This window comes from Mastomys coucha, unplaced genomic scaffold (assembly GCF_008632895.1).
Source record: "Mastomys coucha isolate ucsf_1 unplaced genomic scaffold, UCSF_Mcou_1 pScaffold5, whole genome shotgun sequence".
Taxonomy (NCBI): Eukaryota; Metazoa; Chordata; class Mammalia; order Rodentia; family Muridae; genus Mastomys; species Mastomys coucha.
Genome location: NW_022196911.1, coordinates 53536779 through 53552585, shown reverse-complemented (window position 1 = coordinate 53552585; position 15807 = coordinate 53536779). Strand labels below are relative to the sequence as shown.

General features: G+C 43.6%; 1 protein-coding gene across 1 annotated transcript; it reads right to left on the bottom strand.

Annotated features, from left to right (window-relative positions):
* Positions 1 to 7642: 7642 nt before the first annotated feature.
* On the bottom strand, positions 7643 to 12586 carry LOC116078885 (protein RoBo-1-like). The gene is made up of 6 exons (XM_031354248.1): positions 12513 to 12586; positions 11922 to 12011; positions 11408 to 11518; positions 10831 to 10983; positions 9758 to 9889; positions 7643 to 7999 (listed from the first exon to the last, which is right to left on the bottom strand). Exons 2-6 carry the CDS (start codon positions 11992 to 11994, stop codon positions 7761 to 7763), a joined length of 708 nt encoding a protein of 235 aa, XP_031210108.1. The 5' UTR covers positions 11995 to 12011; positions 12513 to 12586; the 3' UTR covers positions 7643 to 7760.
* Between the last annotated feature and the right edge of the window lie 3221 nt (positions 12587 to 15807).

Here is a 15807-nt window from a genome sequence, read left to right as displayed (position 1 = left end):
TTTTGTTACCTCAAAGAACAAGCTTTGTGATGAAAGACAGACACCAAATTTGGAGTGAGAACATGGAAGGAATGTGGCAAGCATGGAGCTAGAAAACAAGCAGGTCGTCTATTATTTTGAAATCTGACAAAATAAACCTTAACACACTAATCAGAAAAGACAAAAGTCACCTCACTACAATTAAGAAAATTATCCATCAAGAGGGCATTAGAATTCTCAACATACACTCAGGGGAAACATGGGTGTACCCAATTTTGTAGAATAAATATTACACCTGGATGATCAGTAATAAGGTTTCTTCTCTTCTCAATTCCAATCTAGTATTTGTTTTCTTGATAATAGCCTTCTAACTAAATAGCTCAAAATAACTAAAATTCTAATTTCTACAATAGCTAAGGATGTGGGGTGTTTGCATTTCTTCTCTTGAGAACGCTGCTCAGTTCATTAACCCAGTTTTTATTTGTATTAGTGTTGTTTAGGTTTCTGGGGTTTGTGCCTTGTCATCTGTCTGTCTGTTTGATTGTTTGTTTTAGATCTTTGCATATTATAGGTCTTAATCCTCTGTCAGATACAAAAGTGCAAAAATCTGGCTGTAAAAGGGAAATACTAAAGATTCAAAGTCCAAACATTTTTAGTTGAAAGACTCACCCCCACTCGCCATGCCTGAGAACATAACTGTATTTGAAGACAGTCTTCCCAAAGGCCTTTAATGTGGATCTCCATTCAATAAAGCAGGTGGTGTTGTAAGAACAGAGATTGGGGCCCAGATGTACACAGCAAACAGACAACGTAAAGACACAGAGAGAAGATGATCAGCTAAATCCTGACAGCACAACCCTTAGAGAAACCAGACCTTCCAATACCAAACTGCATACATCCAGCATCAGAATGGAGAGACTGTGAGGCCATGTTTCTGCCCTCCATCTGTGGTACAGTGTGGTGACAACCCGTGTTCACTAGCACTTGGGGAGCTCAATCTCCAGACACACTGTTTTCATCAGGGATGTATAACAGGCAGCCATATGAGGTCCAGGTCACATGGCCTATTGCCTGCTCTATAACTAGTTCTAAGATAGCCAGGGCCACAGAAAGAAACCCTATCTCAAAAGAAAAGAAAGCAGTATTATCTACCAGTGTACCATGTGGTTTGGGTGATGAAAGGCTGTGCAGTTATTGGCTGTGGAGATTGCCAACGCTGTGAATGTATCCACTGTCACCCTTGCACATAAAAATGATCACTCTGCTCTGAAGAAGAAAATTGAAGAAGATCTCAGAAGATGGAAAGATCTCCCATGCTCATGGATTGGCAGAATTAATATAGTAAAAATGGCCAGCTTGCCAAAAGCAATCTACAGATTCAATGCAATCCTCATCAAAATTCCAACTCAATTCTTCATAGACTTGGAAAGAGCAATTTGCAAATTCATCTAGAATAACAAAAAACCTAGGATAGCAAAAACTATTCTCAACAATAAAAGAACCTCTGGTGGAATCACCATCCCTGACCACTGTACTACAGAGCAATTGTGATAAAAAACTGCATGGTATTGGTACAGTGACAGGTAGGTGGATCAATGGAATAGAATTGAAGACCCAGAAATGCACCCGCACACCTATGGTCACTTGATCTTTGACAAAGGAGCTAAAAATATACAGTGGAAAAACACAGCATTTTCAACAAATGGTGCTGACTCAACTGATGTTAGCATGTAGAAGAATGCAATTCAGTCCATTCCTATCTCCTTGTACAAAACTCAAGTCCAATGGATCAATGACCTCCACATAAAACCAGATACACTGAAATTAATAGAAAAGAAAGTGGGGAAGAGCCTCGAGTTCATGGGCACAAGGGAAATTTTCCTGAACAAAACATCAATAGTTTATTCTCTAAGATCAAGAATTGACAAATGGTCAGAGAATCATGTGAGGGTGTTTTGAAATTAGAGTTCTGGAGCTCTGGCTGTCTGTTCTGGAACTGTCCTCCATTTGTTTGTCTTTGTAAGTATCTCCTTGGCACTGTCTTTCTGTTTTTTTCACAGCCCTTCATACATAGGCTGTTTAATTTTAATGAATTCTGAATTATTAATTTTCGTTTTCATGATTGTGCCTCTTTGCCTTTTGTGTCTTTTTTTTTTTTTTAGATATTTTCTTTATTTACATGTAAATTTCTCCATTCCCAGTTTCCCCTCCAAAAAACAAAGAAACAAACAAAAACAACCAAAACAAACCCCTGTTGCCTCCCACTTCCCTATGCCTGCCACCCCGCCCTCTCCCACTTTCTGGCCCTGGCATTCCCCTACACTGGGGCACAGAAATTTCACAGGGCCTAACTCATGTTTTTTAGTTAAAATTGGATTGTGTCTTTACAGTTACATTGCCTAAACCTTGCAGAAGTGTTCTTTCCTTCTACCATGTGGGCCTGGGAGCCAAACTTTTAATTCCAGCTCTTGGGAAGCAGCAGCATCGAGTCTGAGGACAACCTTGTCTACATGGCTTGCTTGAGGCTACCACTCAGATACTGTCTCAAAAATAACAGCAACGGATAGACCACATTGAACAGGAGACACCTTATTTAAGAAACTATGCAGACAATAAATAAGTGTATGCAAAAATTCTTTATATAATTTATCATCAGGAATATGAGATTTAAAACAATAATGAGATTCTACTATATACGTGTTGTAATGGCCACCATCTAGAGCAAGGGCAAGGCCAAATACTTATGGGAATATGGAAGACCAGAGATTTTCACTATTGGGAAAACCTCTTTGGAGGACATTTTGGTTGTTCCTTTAAAAGCAGTCACACTCCTGCCATATAGTCTCCTCTTACTATTTTGTAGTGACTAAAAAATGTGAGATTTGTTTCCACACAAATATCTGCACAAGAGTTTATGGGGATTTTTTTCATAACTGTCAAGACTTGAGATGAAGAAGCTCATCAAGAGGTGATGGAATAAACAAAATGGTAGGTAGCACCCTGCAGTGGACTATTGCTGAACACTGAAGCAAAAGGAGCTATCCACTCATCAAAAGATCTGAAGAAGTCCCACGTGTGCAGTGAAGGAGCTCCAGGGGACCCTTTTTTTTTTTTTATCATGAATCGCAGACTGTGTGATTTTCTTTTTCTTGTTAAAATATTATCTTCATGAAACAGCTATGGAGGTATGGTTTTCAATACTTTTACTTGATTAAAAAAAATACCCAAAGCACAAAAAAAAAAAAAAAAAAAAAAAAAAAAAAAAAAAAAAAAAAGAATTGACAAATGGAACCTCATAAAATTACAAAGCTTCTGTAAGGCAAAGGACACTGTCAATAGGACAAAATGGCAACTAACATATTGGGAAAAAATCTTTACCAATTCTATATCCGATAGAGGGCTAATATCCAATATATACAAAGAACTCAAGAAGTTATACTCCAGAGAATCAAATAACCCTATTAAAAAATGGGATACAGAACAAAACAAAGAATTCTCAACTGAGGAATACTGAATGGCTGAGAAGCACCTAAAGTAATATTCAACATCCTTAGTCATCAGGGAAATGCAAATCAACACAACCCTGAGATTCCACCTCACACCAATCAGAATGGCTAAGGTCAAAAACTCAGGTAACAGCAGATGCTGGAGAGGTTGTGGAGAAAGAGGAACACTCCTTCATTGCTGGTAGGAATGCAAGCTGGTACAACCACTCTGAATATCAGTTTGGCGGTTCCTCAGGAAATTGGACATAGTAAGACCAGAGAACCCAGCTATACCACTCCTGGGCATATACCCAGAAGATGTTCCAACATGTAATAAGGACACATGCTCCACTATGTTCATATCAGCCTCATTTATAATAGCCAGAAACTGGAAACAACCCAGATGTCCCTCAACAGAGGAATGGATACAGAAAATGTGTTACATCTACACAATGGAGTACTACTCAGCTATTAAAAACAATTAATTTACGAAATTCTTAGGGAAATGGATGGATCTGGAGGATATCATCTTGACTGAGGTAACCCAATCACAAAAGAGCCCACACGTCATGCACTCTCTGATAAGTGGATATTAACCCAGATGCTCGGAATACCCAAAATACAATCCACAAACCACAAGAAATTCAAGAAGGAGGAAGACCAAATTGTGGATCCTTCTAAGAAGGGGGAACAAAATACCCATGGAAGGAGTTGCAGAGACAAACTATGGAGCAGAGAGAGACTGAAGGAAAGACAATCCAGAGACTGTTCCACCTGGGAATCCTTCCCATATTCAATCATCAAACCCAGAAACTATTGTGGATGCCAGCAAGTGCTAGCTGACAGGAGCCTGATATAGCTGTCTCCTGAGAGGTTCTGACAGTGCCTGACAAATACAAAAGTAGAGGCGCACAGCCATCCATTGCACTGAGCACAGGATCCCCAAGGAAGGAGCTAGAGAAAGGACTCAAGAAGCTGAAGGGTTTGCAGCCCCTTAGGACAAACAACAATATGAACTAACTAGTACCCTCAGAGCTCCCTAGAACTAAACCACCAACCAAAGAGTACACATGGTGGGACTCATGGCTCCAGTAACATATGTATAGCAGAGGATGGCCTAGTTAGTCATCAAATGGGGGGAGGAGAGACACTTGGTCTTGTAAAGGTTCTATGCCCCAGTGTAGGGGAATGCCAGGGCCAGGATACAGGAAAGGGTGGGTTGGTGAGCAGGAGTGGGAGTGAGAACAGGGTTTTTTGTTGTTGTTGTTTTTTGGGTTTTTTTGTTTTTGTTTTTCTGGAGGGAAAACCAGGAAAGGAGATATCATTTTAAATGTAAATAAAGAAAATATCTAATAAAAATAAAGAAAAAATGATCACTCTGATCTGGACATACATTAAGTGTTTGCTTATTGAATATGTTTTCTCAGGAGATGGAGAAGGAAGTATGTGCCACAAAACAGTGACATGAGAAAGGTATTAAAATTGAGCCTGGATATAGCATGAACTCACCGTGGAAGCAGATCAGTTCTGGTGATTTCCAGAGTTTGTAAAGATTTTATTTTTATGATCAAAGATACTAACTAATGTGTTTAGAGACATTTTAGAACTCATCATAAATTATATTCTAATCCCAACTCAAAATGTGTGTGTGTGTGTGTGTGTGTTTGCTTGCACCTTGAGTCAGCAACTCTAAAGTCCTGTATAACTACAAACATCTGTGCCATCTAATGGAAGACTTATCTCTTGAAACAGTCTGATTCCCATGAAATAAATGTTCTGCTTGAGGGGCAAACTTGCTTGTCTTGTGGGATGAGTGCTTCCATTTAGGGACTGATCTCACTCTGGGGTGGTCTGAAAGTCTCTGCTGTTGCTGGAATCGAAGGTGATTCCAGGCTCTGGAAAATGACTCAAGAGATGCCCTTCAGGAGGCCTGAATAAGATGGGAGAGATGACTATCAGAAGTCTCAGTTATTCTTCGTGTCTTTTGTTTGAAAGGGAAAGGGTAGGCAAATTTAGGGCTAAAAATATGTACAGCCAGTTCTGAGACTCCCCTCACGAGACTAAATGTGATACACTGAACTGAGCAAGAATACCGACCAGAAGACTTAATATAAGGAACACAAGCAGAAACAGAAGGCTAAAAGCTGTGGCTTTATCCTCCTTTGACCTGTGAAAAGATGTCTACAAGCCCCACGAGACAGCTACACAGAGCACTGGGACCCAGCCCAATGCAAATAAGAGATTGCTTTCCAGCTTCCTGGCAGATGATGTAAATGCACACAGCCAGACCTGAGGAGTCCTGGGATCTGGAAAGGAGAAAGAGGCTAAGGAGCTGACATGCCACAAGAGGGACCACAGCAACACATGTGAACACTCAGACAGCAGAGAGAGGGTAGACACCAGTGTAGGTGAGGTTTTGTCACTCACAGACGCAAGGGCTGGTAGGTCAGAGGGGGTTCTGAGGAGGAGGCAGTAGCCATAGAGAGTAGGCAAAGGTTTCTGGTGTCAGGTGTGGGTTTGCTCAAGTGGGGCAATAGTTACAAGCACAGAGGGAGGGCCTGACTGCAAACTTCATGTACTGTTTGACAGATGAGATGGGTAAGACTGGGGTTTATAGAGTGCCAAGCCCTCATTGTAAAAACACACCCAAGGAGGAGCCAGGAGGAGTGACAGGGAGCTGGTTGGTTACCACCACCACGTCCCTCCATGCAGAGAGGAAGGAATAGCAGCCACCACAGACAACTACAGGCAGAGAAACTCCTTCCCTGGTCCTTAGGATCACATACCCTACCGTATCTCGCCAGCATCCAGACATGATGGTCTATGACATGCCACATCCTGTTGCACTGCATCACTGGGAAGCAATGGAAGGGGTTTCTTTATTTTTGCCAAACATCATATCGAACACCATGCATCATGTCCAGAACTCCTTGGAGCAAACCTCCTGCAATAACTGTCAAAGGACTGTTCTGGTAATCTAACATGCTTCGTGTCAGCTGCATCCTCTCCCAAAGACAGACACCACACTTGGTGACTTCCCTAATGCAGGGCTATTTCTCTCCTAGAGTCCCCTTGCCTCAACGGTCCAAACCCTTCCGTGAGAGGGTGCGGCATTTAGTGATCTCGGAACTACTACCTTCATAATTTCAAATGGGTATTTACAACTTTGTTGACAGACAGCCTCTTCCTGGCCCCTATGCCTCCTGAGAAACTCTGTACAGAGTGGATGGCAATGACTCCATGCTCATGGTTCTGAAGTGAGAGAGCTTCGGGAGTGCCTGACACTTCCTCTTTTATTTGTACCTTGTTTTATCTTATGCTATTATTTTTGGAACAAGGTCTTGTTATGCATTTCCTGGCTATTCTGAAACTCACTGTGAAACACATGATAACTTCGGACATGCAGTAATCCTTCTGCCCAGCATTTTGAGTGCAGAGCTTGTGTACCACCATATCTAGCTATACTGGAGCTGTCCTATTACAAACTCTGAGAAATGATCCTCCCGGGGCTTGAATTAGCCATTCAAATTCATTTTCCTGAGTAAGAATCATTTAGAAATTTTGAGTAGAGATTAATACTCAGAAAAGATATGTTCTAGGATATATGGCTCAAGAGATGGGTGGGAATAATAATACATGTAAAGCTGGGAACTCCCAGTACTTGGGAGGCAGAGGCAGGCAGATTTCTGAGTTCAAGGCCAGCCTGGTCTACAGAGTGAGCTCCAGGACAGCCAGGCCTATACAGAGAAACTTTGCCTCAAAAAAACAAAATAATTAATAATAATAATAATAATAATAATAATAATAATAATAGCAGCAATAATAATAATACATGTAAGGAGAATCTCATGAATGTCATTTCAGATGTCTTGGACATGCTACAAATAAAGAAGAAGTTGTTACAGAATGGCTCACAGAGGCCTGGAGAGCTGGCTCGGCAATTAAAATCATGTTCTCACAGAGAACATCAAGCATTTCACAATACCTATAACTCCAGCCAAAGGAGATCTGACACTCCCTTCTGAACTCCACCTGGACTCCACCAGCAACACACACACACACACACACACACACACACACACACACACACACACACACACACACACACACACACACACACACACACACACACAAACACATGTGCACACAATTTTTAAAATTAAGTAAAACTGAAAATAGATTGGAGTTTTTAATGCTGAAATACAGAAACATCAAGCAGTCACCAACTTTGATTCTCACTGAAGGAAGCCCTCCAAGTGTATGTGTAGGACTATGGGATGGCCTGAGCCTGGAAGATCAAAACAAGACATTCAGCAAGAGGAGACTAATCAGAACTGGTACTGTTGAGATGGATGTAGGTCGAAGACCGGTGCTAACAGGAACGGACGAGGTGGTTGAAGGTACAGGGATCCCACTCGAGCAGAAGGTACGGATATTTACCAGGTCAAGAACTGTCATATCCAGGTTGCAGGCACTTTCTGTTGCACAGCCCTCTCCAACCATCACTACCGAAAGGAGACTGTTGCTTCCAGCAGCTGAGAAAAAGACCCAGGAGTTGGTTTCCCCTTTCCTCTGCCCTCCTCACCCACATCCATTAGGAAAAGAAACTGTGCTTAGGATGGTCCAGAATGCACAGCTTCTGCCTCTTGCCTGAGATACATGCGTTCAGCACCATCCCATGCAAACAGAGGCCCAGCTTTAGTATCCTCTGATCCTATTGTTATCCCAGTTGTAACACCCAGTTTAGAAGGAAACTTATAAGGACCTTTGCATCTCAGACTCAGTACTAACACTGGAGCCTCTGGATGCCCACTCACTAAGGAGAGATGATCTTGAGGCACACTGGGAAGAAGGCCTCAATGTTGGCTAAAACCCTCTAAGGTACCTGTCTACTCTATGCAGGCTCCATTGAGGAAAACATTGTGGATTCCCCACAAACTGACACCCCCTCTTCTGAGGGCTTTGAGTTCCCTATGAGAATAAATATGGAACCCACTGGATGTCTCTGTTTCCCAAGGTAAACTGACATAGAAGTCTGTCCCAATGTGGATGGCTTCAACCCTCCTCTGCATTCTGTGACACCCCAATTCCCTCATTTATACAACTCATCTGGACAAAGAGCCCTTCCCTTGCTCACCCCACAACCTCTGTCAAAATGTGTTCCAAATAAAAGCATAGCTTGCCTCCAGTCCCAGCAAGCTCTCAGTCTACCACCCAAACAGCTCCTAACCCACCTCCCATTCCACACAACCTCTCACGTTTTCATCAGGAGTTGCTAGCTCATCCCAACAGCATATCCAGAAGAAAAACTCTATGGTTATTTTTGCAGTTAATCCCTGAAACATATCTGTGTCTCTCACAATGAATTCATACATGTTTCTTGCATAGGAAACCATAAGAATTTTACTAAAGCCAGTGGATTTAAGCAAGACTTGAGGGCTTATGGATGGGGTCTGAGTCATCACAACATCGGTGAAGATGGCTCCTAGAACTCTAGTGTTGTCACTGTGCACTTTGATCAAGGTCCCACCCAGAATATCCCAGCAACACAAGTGTCCAAACCTGACTGCTCTATAGCAAGAACTTAAATTTTTTTCTCTGCTCCCCTCAATCCTTTTTCTGTCAACACTTTTCTTGAGACAAATGTCTCCTCCTGAGGCTTAGAGGGACAACCAAACACTTAGCCCCTTGTTGCCCTTCACTCTGTGGAGAAAACAGTTTCTAGGGTGCCCTGCCCCCATCAGGCCCCTCTCCTGACAGAGGTGCCCAAGTGTTGAGTCTGTCAAATCCACATAGGTCACATCAAGGTTGATCAACATGACCAACAGGGCAGGAGCTGAAATGGTAAAGTAAATTCTAAGAAGAGGACTTGAAAAATCTCAGCTCCACTGCTGGGGCCTACTTCCAGTTTCTCAACAGTTGCTCTGAGAGGGAAGCAAGAGCATAGCTAGGGGAACACCTGCAGCCTGTGGGGAGGCCACAGGAAGAGAAAGAGAGAACCACCAAAAGCCAAGAACGAGCTGGGAAGCAGATCCTCCATCTGACCATGAGACACTCTGGGCATCTGATAGACCACAGCTTATGCTGACAACAGGACTCAGCTTGATGAGACACCCTGAGACAGCCACATGGCAATGCTGTGTCCTGGGTATAGACTTGCGGATGCCGAGTGGTGATAAACGTTTCCCATTTCGCTGGTCAGGTTGTGGCATAATTGGCTGTGGTGATAAATGACTGAAACTTTTGTACCCTTGACAGTGCGAACATCATGATGCTTGAGGAGATAATCATACCTGTGCCAATAACTGAAACGCACTTTGTCTCGTTCCCTGTGCACTTTAGGAGAGTTGGAATACACAGCATGCCTGCCTCCATATAGCAGGCAAGACACTGGACACCATTTGCTTTTGCAGGCACCTGGGATGCTGAGTGGGGAGATTAAAAAAAAAAGTATTAATCTTGAGGAATAGGCAGGAAACAATAGCTGAGAACATCACTCCCTTACCAGATTCAAAATCAATGTTCTTTTATAATTGTACAAAACAAAACAAAAATGCAACTAAAATGCCATAAGAAGAGCGGGTTAGGGCAGAGTCCCAAGATCCTTTGGGTATGATTGTGCACCCAAACATCTTCACATTTCTTCAGGCAATTGCCTCTGTACTGTGGCAGGGGAAAAATTCCTAGATATCGGAAAAGAAGATAATCTTCGATTTAAAAAAAAAATGCTGATCAAAGGGTGAGGAATTAGCCAGGTGCTACAAACACATACACACACACAGAGAGAGAGAGAGACAGAGAGAGACAGAGACAGAGACAGAGACAGACAGAGACAGAGAGACGGAGAGAGAGACAGAGAGACGGAGAGAGACAGAGACAGAGATAGACAGGCAGTCAGGCAGCCACACACACACACTCCTACTTAGGAGGCAGAAGCAGGAGGATTACTTAAGTCTAAGAATTCAAGACAAAACTGGGAAACATAGCAAGATTCCATGTCCACAACAAAAAACAAAAATGAGGAATTAAATAGGTGACAAAAATCTCTCAGCTGGAGGGAGGTGGGAAGCACATTTAAATCAATAGACTCGAAAGAAGAAGTTCCAATCCATGTTTTTTAATGGATTTTCCCACCCAGGCACAAGGCTTGTATCTACCCTTGCACTTCCAAAGGAGAGTGGCCTTGGACAAAAAAAAGACAAGCAAGCAACATTTCTGCATCCCAGGGCAGGGAGGAGCCCACAGAAGACAGAGGAGCCATGGAGCAGGTGTAGAGGAGCCGTGGCACAGGTACCAAGGGGGCATGGAACAGGTATCCAGGGGCCATGGAGCAGGTACCAAGGGGGCAGAGATTAACTTCACTCACGTTGTATGTCCATTTTGTTGCACTCAGCAGTAGTACAGCATCGCTGTTCATATTTAAATGTCCGTTGGTCCCCCAGTGTCGCAGAGAATGCCAGTCCAGTACATTCATCTAGAGAACAGCCTTTCTGCTGGACATTTAGGTTTCTGGACATCTCTGCAGAGAACCAAAATCCCTCATAAGAACGTTCCTTCTGAGCCCCAGAGAGAATGAAGCCTCCAGTGTGGAAATAAATTCTGTTCCAACACTTGATATTCTTACCTCTCCAAAGGGACCCTCTGTTTCAGAGAACAAAGTTACAGCAGGATGATCTGTTACAAACAGGGTCTTCTGAGGTAGAGCTTAACATGCAAGATACTGGGAGTTTGATTCCCAGCACTGCAAGGAAAAGTAGGGTAGGGTGGGAGTGACCACTCCAAACTGGGTGAATGAGAGTGGTGGAGGAGCCAGTGTCTCTGAGACCTTCGCTTCGGCCTTGTGCTTCATTCCCACTACCTTGAAGAGGCTACACTCCCAACCCCAACCTGAGAGCCAGGGAGGGTAAGTTGAAAGATGCATAACGGAATGAGGGGTGGCTTACCTGGCATTTTAAGTTCCTGTGTTTGGCTGAAGCAGCTTTTAGAGGTCTCGCATGCACCGAAGGACTGACAGAATCCATTTGCGCATGTAGAGTTTTCACAAGTGAAACTCTCTGAAGGAAGAAATGAACATGAGCAAAATACCATCAAAGCTGCTGTTTCTAACTTGCAAAGATTCCTAGGAATCAAAGAGCCATGAACCTCGCCACTTGAGCAGCCCATGATCTACCCACCTCCTCTTTCCATATTTTGGAGAAAGGGATCTCTTGTTTACTTTCTCTTTTCTTAAGATTGATTCATCTATTTTCACTTTATGTGCATTAGTGATTTGCATGCATGCGTTTAAGTGCCTCACATATGTGTAAGACCAGAAGAGTGTATTGGAGCTCCCAGAACTAGAGTTACAGATAGCTGTGAGTCCTGTGGGTGCTGGGAACTGAACCCAGGTCCTCTGCAAGGTCAGCAAGTACTCCTAAGCTCTGAGCCCTCCCTCTGGCCCCTCTTTTTGACTCTTACCCACAACGATCACAGCAAACTCCAAGACAACACAGACAGCAAGGAGGCTCTTCGAGACTGAGGGCCAGAACATGATGACCCCCAAGAACACTGCAGGAGGCCCAGATGAAAATGAGAGGGTCAGAGCTGTGGGGCTCAGCCATGAACCCAGTAACCTACACTCTAGGCTGCGTTGCCCATTTGTTCACTCATTCAGTTGTGTGTGGACTTAATTATTCTGTAAACCAGAATTTGAAAGCCCTAGCTTTGTGCTACATATGGCTCTTTTGGGGGGCAAATGCCACAATAGAGGCTGCCATATCAGTCATAGAAGCATCTAAGGAAAATCTCCCTTACTTGGGTGGGTCTGAAAGATGGCAGATCTCCTTCTGCAAATGAACTGGCAGAATTAGCCAAGAAATTACTCCTCTGGAGGTGGGGGAGGCCAGTAGAGAGACTCCCTACATACTAGAAAGTTCTAGGCAATGGTGTTGAAGAACAATCAGACCCTTAGCTAAGGACAAGGGTTCACCACTTACTTCCTAAGTCACTTTCCCCTCTAATAGCTGGCCTCCATCACCAGGTATCATGGCCCACACTAGAAATGCTCACCAAGAAGGATCCCAGCTCTTCTGAAAGGATGGCCTTGAGCTAGAGAGGAAGCAATCTCACCTGGAGAAAGGTCTAGAGGAGAACTTTCTCTGCCTCCCTGTCACCTTTATAGCCCAGAGGACCAATGCTTGGGGGTTAAGGCACTGTAAATAGTATCTTGGCATGAAGCCAAGTGCATGACACTTCCTGGTCTTCTAGACAGAGATTGACACTATCAGAACAGTGCTTTCTAGCCTCTGGCTGCCGTGGATGGGGAGGAGGTCACGATGGCCCTGGACCTCCACTGAGCTATAGGAGCTACTTTAGGCAATCACAGCCGGTGGCATGTGGCTACCATCCCTCCCACACACACTTGTTCTCCATGCAAATTCCCAGCATTTCCTCTCATGGACTCCATTCTTCCCACCCAGGACCCATGTGTATCTAGGCTAGAAAGGAGCTGGGTATGTTTTCCTACAATATATTCTTTGTCATCCTTCATGTTTTTATGCCAAAACTCCTGCTAACTCTATACCAGCCTACATATATAAAGAAGAAATAAAAAAGAAAGCTGGGTGGTGGTGGCCCACACCTTTAATCCCAGCACTTGGGAGGCAGAGGCAAGTGGATTTCTGAGTTCAAGGCCAGCCTGGTCTACAGAGTGAGTTCCAGGACAACCAAGGCTATACAAGAGAAACCCTGTCTAGGAAAAAAGAAAGAAAGAAAGAAAGAAAGGAATGAAAAAAGAAAGAAAGAAACAAAAGAGAGTCACAATTCATCTGCCCTTAATGACATTTCCTTAAAATCCAGGATTGTGCAGCAGGCATGGAGACCAGAGAGAACCCACCTAGCAACCCATGTTGATGAAAGCTGAGGCTGCAGGAAAGGGACAGAATGGCTATCCAGATCCCTGAGGCTGGAGTATGATGGGAGATATTTTGACAGGGGAAGCTAGAGTGTGGAAGTAGGAAAGGGAACATTTTGACATACACAAAGATCAACCAAGCCTTGACATGGAGTCCCAAGGAAGAAGAAAGCTGAGCTTTGTCCTTGATGGTCAAGGCTGTTGTCCACCATGTCCAAGAAATAAACAGAGATGGAGGCATAACCCAAGTCTACAAGAGCAATGGAGACACTGGCCTAACAAGTGTCTCCAGCAAGCACCATGGTCATCAGAGTTTGTTCAGGCTTTCAGAGGCCTGGGATGGCAACCTACCTGTCCAATATTTCCTTAAACACCACAATTCGGTGTTCGCTCAGGCAGTCAGGAAATCCTTACCCTTCCCAGATTAGGACTATTCAAATAACCTGAACTCTAAAAACCCTGGCTGGCTGGCATGATCTTACATGATCACACATAGATACTCTCCCTCCAGCTGTGGGGAGTTTTGATCTCTGTTGCACACAAGTGTCGTTGTATCTGAGATCCCACAGGACTCCCAGGAGAGCTCTAAGAACTGCTAGGCCTGATTCAGTGAAACAAAAGAGTCTTTTATTAATTCCAGTCCGACTCGGATTGAAAATCTTCCCACTGAGCAGGACAGGAGTGCAACCACACGCCTAGAAGTCTTGGCGTTTTTAATACAGCATAGTCAGGGATTCTTTGGGTTTTAGGGTGATGGAGGAGGCAACAAGAGAAAACATCTTTCAAACACGTATCTATTGTTTGATCAGGGGACAAGGCAGAATCATGCAACTAGGAGGGGGAACTCTCTTGACTTGGGGAGTAGTTTTTATGGTGCTATCAGGAACTAGTGTGTTTTTACGACTAGCAACAGCTGCCTGTGACCCCTGATTATCCTCCTTTCATAATCCAAAAATGGACCCTAATCTCTCCCAAAGATGTTTGGTCTTTGTTTTCTTTCCAAGGACAGGTACCAGCTTGGCTGTTCATCAGTGAGCCCACCTCTGTGACATGGAGGTGAGGGAGGTTGTCATTTGTCTATTCTCAAGTTGGAATCTGTTGTTCTTTAGGGGAAGGAAGGTTTGTTAGGGGGTGCCTCTATGAAAACAGGGATAATGATATTCCAGCACCAGACAGGGTCATCTCTGACCAGCCAGGGAGGGGAAGGAAGCCTCTCGCTTGCTGCAAGAAGGAGCAGGGGGAAAGGGAACTTCTGTGAGAAAGCACAGAGGCAAGGTGCCTGAGCACTTCATTGTAGCCAGCTTTGTGTTGACTGGTGCCACACCAAGGAGCCTGCCTACCTCCCTAACATAGTCAACAGACTTCTCTTCCTACATCTAATTCAATCGTAAGGAGGCATCAGCAGTTCCAACATTTTCTCATCCAAACTGTTTGTCTGCAATGGCTGGGTTGGATAAGCATCAGGTCATCCATCTGGAAGCTCAGGCTCTCTGAGCATTAGCCAGCACGACATTCGGAACACTTCAGCAAAATGTTATGGGAAAAATTTAGTATGATTTCATGGTATGACACATGCTTTTAATCCCAGAAGGAAAAGATTGGCAGATCCCTGTGAGTTCCAAACAAGCCTGGTTTACAAAAAGACTTCTAGGCCATTCAGGGATTCTTTATAAAGTGGGGGTAGGAGAAGAAGATGAAGGGGAGAGAAAGGGAGGAGGGGTGAAGAAGGAGGAGGAGAAAGGGGACAAAGAAAGAGAGAGAGAAAAAGAGAGAGAGAGAATACAAACTTCCACAAAGGAATAGTTATTTCTACTTGTGTTCCCTGGGCTTTCTATCTCAACACTTACTCTTTGCGCAACAGCCAGAACTTCACAGAACTCAACCCACTTATCTATATAGCTACCAGGCCCCAAACATTAATGAGGAAATGCCCCACAGCCAATTCAAGTTCTGGTTTCAGCTAAATCCACCGAGAAAATGAGCAAATAGTACAGAATTAGCCCACACTCTTCATCTCCACAAATGCTGGCACATGTTTTTTTTTTTTTAAACAGAAATAACTATCCAAGTGTTTTATGAGCCTTCCTCTACTTATTGCCATCACCTTTGTGTCAAGAAACAGGCAAGAGCTCTCCAGCCCTTCCTCAATCACAACTTCTGACCCAAGGGTGGTATCCCCAGTCTTGAACTTTCAACCTTTCTGATCCTCCCTTATCTGAGGACAGGGTATATTCTCCAGCCAGTGGGCCAATGTTCAATCATATGGATGAGCTAATAGAAGAGGAAGACTGAGATCCACTTGTTATTAGAAACAATAGTCTCCCAAATTAGAAGACAGACATTAAAAGACATACAGAAGACAGAATCCCCACACCCCAGAATATAACTTTATTTAAAAGTACTGTCTTCCTAGGAATGAGTAAAGGCAAGGTCATTTCTGTGGATCTTTAT

Excerpts from the sequence above, each read along its gene's own strand:
- LOC116078885 (XM_031354248.1), bottom strand. The coding sequence starts at position 11,994 with ATGTTCTGGCCCTCAGTCTCGAAGAGCCTCCTTGCTGTCTGTGTTGTC. Across the intron at positions 9,890-10,830 it reads CAACAAAATGGACATACAAC|CATCCCAGGTGCCTGCAAAA; the intron begins GTGAGTGAAGTT and ends CTCCCCACTCAG. Across the intron at positions 8,000-9,757 it reads CGTTTCAGTTATTGGCACAG|CTGCTGGAAGCAACAGTCTC; the intron begins GTATGATTATCT and ends TCTTTTTCTCAG.